Here is a 13,138-nt window from a genome sequence, read left to right as displayed (position 1 = left end):
CATTTATAACAAGATTAATAAATTACACATATTTTAAAATATTGTTTGCCTAATTTCCGGAGACAACTTAATGTATGTTACTGCCAAACTGACTTTATTGGCTGATAGAGATTTAAGAAGCATTTGGTAAATTTCTAACATAGGCCACTGAGATGTATCTGAGAACAACAAGGCTGCCAATTGCAATTTTAGCAACTGTTGAGATGAAATAACAATTGAGAACATTTCCTCCAGTATTTATTTTATGTAAAATAATTTTCACAGATGGGATCACTATTTATAAGCCTAAGATGATATTTAATTCAATTGCTTTAACAACGTGTGATTCTTCACATCACCAGAGTATTTATCACAAGGTGATACTTTATGTTAAGCAGCTGTTTTTGTTTCAGTTTTTGTAAGCTTTAAAAAACATCTTTTCTATTAATATTTGAGTAATGTAGGAAAATTGAAGAGAAAGCAAACAAAAAAGTAAAGAATTTGGATGTTTGTCTATATATCACAGACTCTAGCTCAGTCTCTCTCAAATTTCTCTTGAAATTTTGATTTCAAAAAGCACTTTAGCCAAACATTTTCCATCAAGCTAGGCTAGTTCTGCTCCTAAGAGCAGGAGGATTCTAACGTAGGAAAAAGCGTTTTCCACATGAAGTATTATTCAAATAAGGTAAATGAACAGATAATAATGAAACCTGCAGACACAGAGTCAATGCAAGTATTGTCAATCTACTGACTGAATGGACATCAATTTTACACTGAGGGCAGGTTCAGCGAGAGAGCAGGTGTCAGTCTGTGGGCAGGTAGAGCCCCAAATTGTGAGTAAATGTACCATCGACAAGTAGCACATCATGGGACAAGGCACAGGAGGTACTAGAAGAACTGTTTTTAGAGAAAAATATTTCCGTTGCTGATAGTTTAGATAGTTAAGATAATTTTTTAAAAGTATTACATTGCTGAAAGATCTAATTTGTTCATGATAAGCAATATCTTGCTTAAAAGAAAGAGGAGAGGAGAGGAGGGGAGAGAGAGGAGGAGGAAGGAAGGAAGGAAGCAAGGTAGCAAAGAAAGGAGGGAGGGAGGAAAGAAAGAAGAAAGAAAGAAAGAAAGAAAGAAAGAAAGAAAGAAAGAAAGAAAGAAAGAAAGAAAGAAAGAAAGAAAGAAAGAAAGAAAGAAAGGAAGGAAGGAAGAAAGAAAGAAAGAAAGAAGAAAGAAAAGAAAGAAAGAAAGAAAGAAAGAAAGAAAGAGAAAGAAAGAAAGAAAAAAGAAAGAAAGAAAGAAAGAAAAAGAAAGAAAGAAAGAGTAAGGGAAAGAAAGAACCTCATGTTTAGACCATTCCATATTAATAAATACAGAAGATACCAGTACAGTGAGAGGAGAGAGCTGAATGACTGGCTTGCACCTGTTCATGAGGTTGAATTCTAGATAGATATAGTTGCCCTTGAAACGAATACTAAAATTAATAGGGGGTAAGATGATTGGAGTCATAATTGATTAATAATATGTCTACTAGTTCAATAAGATTAAATCCAGTCTAGAAAAAAAAGAAAAAAATAGTGGATTGTACAGCTATTATTTTTTTTTTAATTTGGTAATGTGCAGAAAGAGATTGCTACCATGCAAACTGAATATTTCTTTGTAAGGTATGTTTGCAAAAGGCAAACTACAACTGAAACAATTCATACCTTTGAAATATAAATATATACTTTGAATATGTTATTTCCCTTAAGAATGAGTAAAAATAATTGATACTTTCATTTTTCTTTCTAAAAAAATAATGACATTATTTTGGTGACTATCCATCCTCATTTCCCTAGACAGTCCTGGCTTAGGCCTATTGTTTAATATAATTATTTACAGGGTACCCTTTCACTTACAAAAGTGTCTCAGGTGCTCTTCTGTTCATCTTTGATTATCTCCTATGTCACTTAGTAAAACTGAAAATTTTCCAGAAAAGGCAATACTATCACTTACTTGCTAATCCTGCACCTGCCTTCACTTGCTCTAAAATGTGTTTGCCGCACCCTTTAAGAATTCATCACATATATTACCTTGTATTATGAACATTTGCATGGCTTTCCTCCACTATTAAGCTCTGATTCCTTGATGTGTAAGAATTGTCTGAATCTCCATACTCTCATGTATATAATATATGTTGAAAATATTATAAATATTAATTAATATAAGGTCTTTAGTTAGAATCATATAGACGAGCTTAATGAATTTGATAATCTCAGCAAATTGTTGTAAAGATTAAATGAGATAATGAATAAAAAGTATATATAAATCCTGACATCAACATTGCCCAGTTACCCAAAGTGGTTACGAAGTGCTGTCACAGAATTAAAAAAAAAACATTGTTTACCCTATTTATGCCTAAATAAAATATGCATCTCAAAAACGAGTATTGCTTCAATTTCTAGTGCTAATTTTCATTTTTCAAATTACATCCTATTTGTCACAACTGTCAAATATATTACACAATGTGATACTTCCAATAAAACTTTGAAATTAGAACTATTCTTACTCTCACTATGCAAATGAGATGGCTTGAAGTACAAAGGATACAAGTGATTTATCCAAAGTCATATGGTCATATGGTTAACAAACTTGAGCTCTGAAAGCCAGACATCTTCCTCCCAGTTTCCCTCTTTTTTTTTTGCAGGTTTCAAATCCATTATAAGATCATTCAACATTTTGTGAAATAACATTAAAGTTAGGTATAACCAAATCTCAATAAAGTAGCTTCAGTGCATTTATTTCACTTGAAATTACTTTTAAGGGGGTGTTGCACAGATATTTGTTTTTCTTTTTCTTGTATTCTTTCATGAGTACATAATTGCAACTTAATTATTTTAAAAGAGTTCCCTGTGTATAACCTTCAATGCTTAAATATTTAGCATATGAACTGAAGATTTGTTTTATCTTCTCAAATTACAGGTAGCCAAGATTTCATGTGGTGTCCTTATGAGGATCGAGGCGAGGCTTTGGTGCATCAACAGAATTGATGAGGCCAAAGCCTATGTAGGTCAGTGGATATATTGTAGAAAATAAGGTTCCAAAGAACAAAGTCATTACTAGTAATTAAAAATCAGACTATACATTTATATATTTGAATCTGCTTTTGAACATACCAGAGAAGCTAGTCCTTGGTGGATGGAAAACTTTATTTTATGTGAGAGCTTCAATCTGGTTCCTAGGTGTACCATGAAATAATTTAAGGATTCAGTATGATCTGGCAGGATATTTCAAACGCACAGCTAGAGGCAGAGTCTTTATGGATTAAAAAAACAACTAAACAAAAACACATACTCTATGACTTTTCAAATATACAATTTCCAGTAGTAAATATTTGAAAACTAATTTAGTGTGTACTTAATGGTAGGCTAATATATTATAATTTGCTGTCTTTCCTAGAGAGAGAACCAAAAATCCACTGGCATAAACACATTGGATTCCTTCTAAGTAAGAACAGCATTTCAATTCTTAAATGTTGATTTAAAGAACCAAAGCTAATAATAGAAAATAAAGTAGTGTCATTGTAATGAAATAGGAAAAAAAGAGTATTCATGAAAGAAATAAATTAGCTTAAAAAGTTTTAGTAGATTCCAGCTTCTGAATACTTACCATTCTGCATGCTTACCTTACCATAAATATTGATATCCAGTGACTAAATATTGTTCAGCAATATTTATCTATGTTTTACACAGGTATACCAGGTTTTATGGCTACAATCTTATAAATACAAATCTAAAAATATATGTAATTTAAAAGGATCTTTTCATATAAAAACTAGTTCACTTATTGTTTGTTACAACCATTACTTATATGCAAAATAAAATTCCAAACAAAACTAGCAGGTGAAAAAATAATGATAAGACTGTGAATAATAAAATAGTACTATTACTAGAAAAAGGAAGAAATAAAAAATATGGGCTACTCAACTAAGTCATTCAATCTTTATTTTTTTGCTATATCCATTCGCCTGTTTGTTCATTCATTTAATTATAGCATCAGCGGTACCATCAACAAAACTATATTAATAATGAATCTTAAGATGGTCACTACTGTTGACTTAACCACTGCAATTATCTTGGAAAAAACTGGAAAAGCATTTAGCTTATTCAGATTGGTAATATTTATTTCAAATAAAGTATTTTATTGGTAAATATTAAAGTCAGAAAACAGGATAAAGTCTACTTTGAAGAACAACATGAAAATGTTAAGATGTAAAAACATACGAGTGAGACAGTCTGGGACCTGGGACCCTTTGCTGCAGTGCTTGCACCTGGACAGAAGTCTCCTCAAGCAACAAAATACAAAGAAACTATAAGCAACTAAAAATAACTGCATTCATGTGCAGTGGGAGCAATTATGAACAAGAAGATACAAAAAGACCAAAAACGAACTGCCACCCCCGAGGTGTCTGGAGCAAAAGCAAGTACTGTGCATGGCCCTTGCACTGAGGGGTGGACACACCACCTAAGCCGCCCCTCAGCCCAACCCACAGATCCGCCCCCACCTCTACCCCATTCAAGTGACTGGTTCGTCCCCCTCAGGGAGTGAGGACACCTGTTACTTGTTTTTGCCACAGTAGAGTCCCAGTAAATCCTCACCTGTCCTCTTATCGATTTCTATTGATAAAGAGTGCAACGACCCGAGCTGGTAACAGGAGAAGATTGTTATGGGTGGAATGAATAGAGGGAGCTGGCCTAAAACGTTACAGCAGGGCAAGGTTGAAAAAAAACAGCAACAGGAATGCTGAAACTTTTTTTGCATCCTACCTTAGAAGATATTTAAGCTTTTATTGTTGTTTTTCAGTACCATAGTAACACAATCAGATTGTTACAGAGTAGAAAATGGACTAAATTAGGAAGAGGTTGGTGGCATGAAAATCTTTTAGGAAGCTATTGTTTTATTGATGATAAAATATGACAAGAACCTAAACAATGGCATTAATAAGGTATACCAGATTTGAAGTAGATTTCTGATGAAGGCTTGAGAACACTTGATTATAAGCTGATGAGGCTGAGTGGGTAATGGGGAGGATTCTGTGGATTTTAAATTCAGTGTTGAAGAGAAAATAGTGCCATCAGGTGAGATTGGGAATGGAGTGATGGGGAGGGAGAGGAGAGGGTACTGATGCTTAATACACCGTAACTTAAATTAACTGCATAATTTAAGATGCTGTCTTGTGTGCAGTAAGAAATTCTAATAATGGGACTCTGTGGAAAAATCAAGGCTTGGGATAAAAATTCAAGGGCCATTCTAATAAGTATTACTGGGAATAATTTAGCATCAATGAAGTTTAACACTGGCCTTTTATACTAAAACATGAAGTTAATTTATTAAAAATATAAAATTAGCCACTCTCTATTACATGATACATTATTCAATATTTTATGGAATCTCTGAATGTGAAAGAATAAGCAGGAAAGAATCCTACTAGTTTGATTACCTAACAAGTGCTTGATACATAGAAAACAAATCTTTTTTTTTTTTTAATTTTATTTTTATTTTTTGAGAGTGAAGACCTTATTATTGAGTATATATTCTAAATGAAAGAATTTATATTTTAATATTAATAGGAAAAGATCTTTTCTATCCAGTCTATCAAGCCTCACTGTATATATATATATGTGTGTGTGTGTATATATATATATATATATATATACACACATACACACACATATATGTGTATATATTTTAAAGATATATACTTTATAATTTGCAAAGTATACTATTCTTTATCCATTGTAAATAAAATCTATATGTAAGTTATCTATCTATACTGGAAGAATTTTCTATATTTTTAAGCAATGTACATTTTGATGCAAATGAACTATTTGGATATTTCATTGGTATAATTCTATTTCAATTATCTATGTTTCCAATATTCTATATGATTTCATCTCCTGTTCTTTGTAAGAAGACAACTGATCAATAGTGATTTTTGCAGTTGTTGAATTCAAGGTGTTCTCTAGGCAGGTGAGCAGCCCTGAAAAGCAATACAAGGCTTTGTTCAAGCTTCAGAGCATCCTCATCTCAGAGCAATAAGCTGCAGAGCCAGACAAACAGAGGCAGGAGCTGCAATGGGTCAGGCCTCTTGTATACTCACTCAGAACCTGAAGTAACTCTGATGAAACTCATGCTGTATTTGGAAGAAAACCCAAGTTTATACCTTAAATCTGGGACTAGAAAACCAAAGCCAACCATGTTCCTTCCAGACAGTAAGAGAAGTTGAACATTTTTGCCATTGTGATTATAATATGGAAACCATAAGGATGGAGCACTTACCACTGAGACAGAAGATCAGATTGCAGTAGATTTTTTAAGCTACAATGAGCATAAGAAATTAATCTTGAAAATGACTTTAACAATAATCTGAATAAAATACGTACAAAAAGGCTGACTACAAGACCATCCTGTGAGTTTACCTGTCGATCCAGGAATATGGCTAAGCTATAAACATGAGTAACACAATCACTTATATGACTCATCTTTAACCATAAACTCAGTTTATATTTAAAATATATAAATTTAACATCTTTAAATTTTTGTATTTTACATTTCATTTTTTGCTTTGATGGTATGTGTGTGTGTATAAACACAGAAAACTGATGCTGTGTCAGTTTTCCTGAGCAATTAATTATTACTTCTGGCCCTTGTTTTTTCCCAAAATAGATCCTTTGGACAAGTCAATGTAAGTCTGCTTTTAAATATAATTTCCTACATATTCATATTTTATATTTGCACCTTTATATTTACACATGCAAATTTATATTTGCACCTTTTTTACTCCTTAAAATTGTACTTAAGTATATGTATGCATGTGTATATGCATTCATAATGTTTATAAACTATACACATGCAACTTGTTCAAATTGTATTCAAATAACACTTGAAAAATACATATACATCTTTTAAATACGGTGTAAGAATAAATAAAAACTCTAATGTATGTAAGTATTTTTTCTTTCAAGTACAATTTGAGTAGGAGACAGACAAGTAGAATACAAAACAGGCTGCAGCATGTTACTTTAAGGAACTAAAGTGCTGAGATATGGAACTTAAACCAATTTATGAATATTTTGCAGAATAATTCCTAAGTACACAGTATGTCAGAAGTTTTACAGGGAGAAACGTTTTAACTCCACATTTAATAAACACCAGACTTTAAGTCTCAGAAGGAAATTGACTGAGCAAGAAAAAGCCATAGCACTTTTGTACATTTAGAAATTGTACTATAAGCAAGTAGGAAATGACTAAATCTTTGGTTTGTTGTTGGGACTAGCATTACAATAAATGCTATATTTGTTACTATATATATATATATATATATATATATATATATATATATATAATCTCCAAAAGGAGTAATATGCATCACAAATACACTAAGTACCAATAATACACACTTAGTTCTACACTGTATACATACAATTCAATTATGAATAGCAGCATATTTTTGCTTAGCCAATGATAAAAAAAATTGAAAATAAACTTACTTAAGAAGGAAGTTAACAAGTATTTAGACATATAGAAATTATTATGAACCTATTAATATTTTATTAAAATGTAAGATTTAGAACAGTTCCTTTTTAAAAAATCTAGAAAGCACCCATATTTATCTATTTTTAATGGAAGTATGAGATTAGAAAAAAAAAATAAGAGAAACAGAGATGAGGAAGAGAGAAAAAGGGAGAAGGAAGTTGAGGCAGAGAAATCTCTTCCAAGAAATGTCACTCAAGGGCCCCCTGTCTCACAGGGGCTACATGGAAAGTATGTATACCTATGATCCTATTTCCTTCTTGGAACTTTGTAGTCAATCTTGGAAGCTTGTAGAAATTGATGGTCCATATTAACTGGAGATGATAGACAAGAATGCTCATGGCAAACACTGGAGAAAGAAATCAGAAGCTAAGAGAAATGAGCATGCTAAACGATGGATGCTATATAAGGTCACAGAATGACCATATTCTGCAGAGGACCCAGACACCATCCTTCTTATCAAAGTGATAAGATATATAGTTTTCAGAGGTGCTCCAGCTTCACTGAGAAGCTTAGTGTTGGCTGTTCCCTGTAGTCCAGGTCTGATTATAGGAGATAATGTTACCAAAATTGGCATCCCATAAGTAATAGGGATGATAGGAAATTTAAAATGACCAGGTGGTGGTTCATGACCATCAGAGAAAGTAGGGCACAATTATAATTATCACCAAGGTTAGAGAGGCCTTCAGGGTCCAAGATCCTCAGAGAACTATGGAGACAATAGAACACATTTTCTCTTGGGGCAAAGTAGATTGGATGAATCAAGAATGGATAATTAGGAGTCTGAGGACAGCCCTCCAGCTAAAAATGATGATCCCTTGCCTAGTTTTCAGACCCCAACTTCACTGATTGAAGGAGAGGCTAAGTGCCCAGGAAAAAAATACCCTACAACATGATAGCAAGATATAGTAATGATTCCACCAACAAGACCTATGGCTGTTGACTTTTGTAACTACATTTATGAGAAAGAGTGCCAAACATTTCGAGAATGTTGGACTTGATTTCAATTTGTTATTGATCTCTAGGTTCTGAAGCTTCTTTGCCCTGACATTAGAATGGGGGCACATGGAAGCAAGGTAATAAACGCACCTGGTCCAGGTGTAGCTCACAGCGGGTCCTCTGGTTCCAGTTGTCATTCTCCCAGTCCCTGAATATATACTTGAATTGGGCTTACATTTTAGTTGGTAGAGCCCTCACATCATTGCTTTGCTTGGGGATTAGAACTATAGAGAATGCAAATTGGAAGTCTTGGAACCTGTCTCCTCATTTAAACTCCCACTCTCCAGGCAGTATCATAAATTAAAAGCAATATAACACTGCTGGGAAAAAGCAAAGATAGCACCAGCTCTGAGGACAAAATGAGGGTCCACCATCATTTCTCCACTCTACTCACCAGATTGGTCCCTTCAAAAAACAAGCATCACCTTGGAGACGGTAGAAGACTACTCAAGCTCAACCATGTAATAGCTTGACTGCTGCTGTTTACCAAATGGGGTACATTTCATCCAGCAGATTAGCACTGACTCAGATACACACTATGTGGCCAGGAATGTGGAGAATTTCTATCCCTATCAGGTAGGATGGTCAGAAACAGTGTATATTCATTTGGAACAGAAAACAGTATACATTTAAGGTCTTGCCTTGGGGCTAAGCTATCTTTTCCACTCTCTATAATAATATAATATAAAGGAGGGTAGACTGTCTGGGCTTTCTGCAGACTGTTGTTTTGATCTGATGATGTTATTTATTATTATTATCTTAGTGAATGACAAATGAATGAATGACAAATGGCAAATATGATGAAGTCCTGTTGAAGATGGATGTGCTCTGGGTGGTGAAAGATAAAGCCTATGAAGACTGGGGTCCTGTTACATAAGGGAGGTTGCTAGAGATCCAGTGATCTGGAGCATGCCCACATATACCATGCAAATTAAAGACAGATTATTGCATCTTTACCTTGTGCAGTGAAGACAAATTGTTGCATCTTATACGTTGCACCACTAAAAAGGAAGTATGACACTTGGTAGGCCTCCGGATTTAATGGCAAAAATACTGCTCTTACCCATTCACCTAGGGAAATAGATGCTAGAGGCTTTAAATGAGTCTCAGAGTAGAAGACTTGGCAACATGTTCAGGCTAAAGTGCAAGTGGACTTACCTGTTGCACCATGAGATTCAACAGGCTCTGTAGTATGAGAGGTGTTAGTGGTACTAGTGATGACAAAAGATATCTTACAAAGTTTATGGAAAGCTCTGGTAGGTGAATTATAACATAGACTCTACGTTTAGAGCAAGACCAGAGAGATTCCAATTGATGGTAAAGAGAATACAAAGTGTATGGGGGAAGGGGGGATGAATTATATTAATTATGGCCTTTGGACCAGATGCAAGAGTAGGTGTTATAATTCATCCTACTAATCTGTCTCTTATAATTTATCTCAGGAATAAAAGTTAACCAGATTCCTGAAGTAGTATCTTACAGAACTTATAAGAAACAAATATATATATCTGAGGGTGTAAGATATGGTTTCTATTTATCTATCTACCTATCTATCTATCTATCTATCTATCTATCTATCTGTCTATCTTTCTATCATCTATTTCTCTATCTTTATAGGGAGGTATGATTGATACACACAAAAATTTGCACATCTTTAATGATGAGTTTGTACATATGCATACACCTGTGATACCATCACCATTATCAAGGTAGTAAACATACTCATCTTCCCCACAAATTTCCTTGTGTTCTTTTGAGTGTGTGTGTGTTTTGTGGTAAGAATACTTAACATAAGATTCATCCTCATGACACATTTTAAAGTGCATCATAACTATATCATTAACTACATGTTCTAGAGGATGCTGTCCAACCTGGGACTGCAGCACTCATTTCCCTGGCTCCTGGGAGTATGGATGGCTGACAGCTATGAGAATTTCCCTCAGTTGGAAAGAGCCATTTCACTCAAAGTCTCTCCCTTTTCTTGGGACAACTCATACCCAATGATTGCTCAATGCAGGGAGAAAAATGCCAAGCCCCTATTCCTCAAAGTGAGACAACTGTACAGGACCATCTCTGCTCTAGAGTGTCCTGTGCGATTGGGAGCCTCTGGGTCTTTCCATGGCAGTTCATCCTCTTGCTTCTGCCCAATTCTTCATATTTACTCTCCCTCAGCTATTTTATTTTTCAAAAACCTTATTGTGATATAAATGCTGTACAAGAACACTGCACATATATCAAGATCACTCCACAATAAACCTCCAGCATGGCAATTTCCATCTCAGAGTTTGATACTAGGGAGTTTAAACCTGTGATACATTCACCAGGAGTGAATGCCAAATGCTTCATTTTACTTGTAAAACTACATGCATGAGAGACCACAAACATATGTGTTCAAAGTTCTTCTCTGTTTCATTGTTTACAATGGCAAAAAAATCTAAAGAACATAAATAACATCAAGAAGGCACTGGTTATAGTATCTTAAATAAGCAATTTAAATGATATATTTTTATGTAATAAGGTAGAGACTCATTTTAAAATAGTACTATATAACATATAATCGATATAATACATAAATTTGATTCCAATAGTGTCTTAATGTTTGTATATATGTATTTCTGTATATTCAGAAAAATTTAGAAGCTTACAAAGGCAGTAAGAAACGTGGAATGAAACATACTCAGAGGAGCAAATGTTTTGGATTCAAGTTCCTTATTATAGTAGCTCTGTAAACTGGAACAGGTTATTTCTCAGTCTCAGTCCCTAAAAATTGAGACAATAAAATATCTTTCTCAGGTAGAGACTAATTTAGCTACTACCTGTAAATTATTTAGAAAAGTACCTGGACTAGAGTGGGTGCTTTGATTAAGACCATTATTATTAAATATGGATATATTGAGTATTGGGTTGGGTAGGAGATTAAAAATTTTATGTTTTCTTAATACAATTCTGTACCAGCAAAATTTTTCACTTAGCACATGCAATACCCTTAAAATTAAACAACTTTTTTTCAGTGGTTTGCTTTGCCTCTTAATTTCAAGTCCTCCTTTTATTCTGTAGCATGGGTTATCAGCCCATGATTCTTGTTTATTCTTTTATTTGTTCTGTTTCATCTTTTACATATAGATATCCATATATGCATGGTATTTGTCCATAAAAAAGGTGACTGAATTCTCTTTGGACCCCCTCAATGCCCACGTGATATGATGGAATTCAATCATTTTAACATCATTCATTGGAAATCTGATTGATATAGATCTCATTTTTCCTTGACAGGGCATTTCTGGGATTGAATGACAGCCAAGTTGTCATCCATCAGTTGACTTTCTGCTTAGCTTGGCATCATCACCATAGTGATGATGTGGATGTGCTCATCTTTTTTTCTGGTGCTTCTCTTCTCTGTGGCAAGAAGAGAGCTGCTGCACAAGAGAGAAACCCCTTTTCCCTCCAGGTTTCTGCTGCAATAAACTTTACACAAATCCTAAGCTTCCCAGAATAGCAACTTCTGAATGCAGCTGACCTACTATAGTGAAAGAGATTCTGGTCTCTAGTCCTCAAACATCTAAAATAGAAGATAAGATTAGTGCTTCTCCAGGATCACCACTATTTTTTGATAAAGAAATGTATCACTTTAGTTGTCAGCATTCCTCAGAGTAAAGTATAACTTAAGTATATGACATAAAAAATTTTCTAAAACAAAATGATCATAAAAATTGCAACAACTACTTTCTAGTACTCCAAAATGTAGAAGATTATGAAAAGAACAACAACAACAACAGTTCAGTTAAATTCAAAATAAACATATTGAGGTCTTACTTAGTGGAAAACACAGTACAGTATCTTTTGAAGGATGTCAGAAAAACTAAAATCAGTGTTCTAATACAAAAGAGTTAATGATTTTCTCAGAGCAAGTAAATATAATAGCTATTGTTATAAGTAGAGGCAATAAGGGGCCAAAGAATTTCTTATGAAAAAGACAAAACTAGTGTGAGGTCAAAGATTTTGAGACAATTTCATAAAGGAGATGGTGAGAAAAACTGATCTGGAATGAGAGATACAGTTTGGACATATGAAGGAATGAAAACAGGGAGGCTTTGGGGAAAACTATAAACAAAGCAAGAGGGTTGGAATAAGCAAGTCAGAACCATAAAGATGTCTATAGTATCAGACATCAAAACTGCAGGCTTGGACTTAGATGTATTGGATTAATAAGAAGTTCCATAAAGCACAGTGTTTTTGTACTTTCAATTTACAAAGAAAATCTGAGTATTATGTTTACATTCCTCCCATATTTAGGCTCTCTTGTCTCTCCTTTTCAATGTACTTTCACCCTAAATATTTGAATGTCCAACGATAACTCTTCTGTATTTAAAGGAGCCAAATCTTGAAGGACATTTGAAGGAATTTAAATATCTATCTTTGATGTTGACTTCCTAAGATTTCTTGAAATATTACAAACATGAGGAATATCGGAAGAAACTCAATAAGAGTGCTTATTGAAGGTCTTTTTTCCCAATCCTTTTCAGGTGACTTTCAGGTGATTCAGGCTTTCCCTCTGGATGCCCCAACACAGCTGTTGTCAGTGTCTCTGCACTGA

At 34.0% G+C, this 13,138-nt stretch overlaps 1 protein-coding gene across 1 annotated transcript in view; it reads right to left on the bottom strand.

Annotated features, from left to right (window-relative positions):
- Positions 1 to 13,138, bottom strand: part of EYS (eyes shut homolog) — a 1,696,347-nt gene that overhangs the window by 1,189,192 nt on the left and 494,017 nt on the right. Inside the window, 1 exon segment of the mRNA XM_032651890.1 lies at positions 6,482 to 6,494. Within this exon segment, the coding sequence (XP_032507781.1) occupies positions 6,482 to 6,494 (13 nt within the window).

The sequence above is a fragment of the Phocoena sinus genome, chromosome 12 (assembly GCF_008692025.1).
Source record: "Phocoena sinus isolate mPhoSin1 chromosome 12, mPhoSin1.pri, whole genome shotgun sequence".
Classification (NCBI taxonomy): Eukaryota; Metazoa; Chordata; class Mammalia; order Artiodactyla; family Phocoenidae; genus Phocoena; species Phocoena sinus.
The sequence above is the reverse complement of the archived record's forward strand: the minus strand, read 5'-3'. Positions and strand labels throughout refer to the sequence as shown.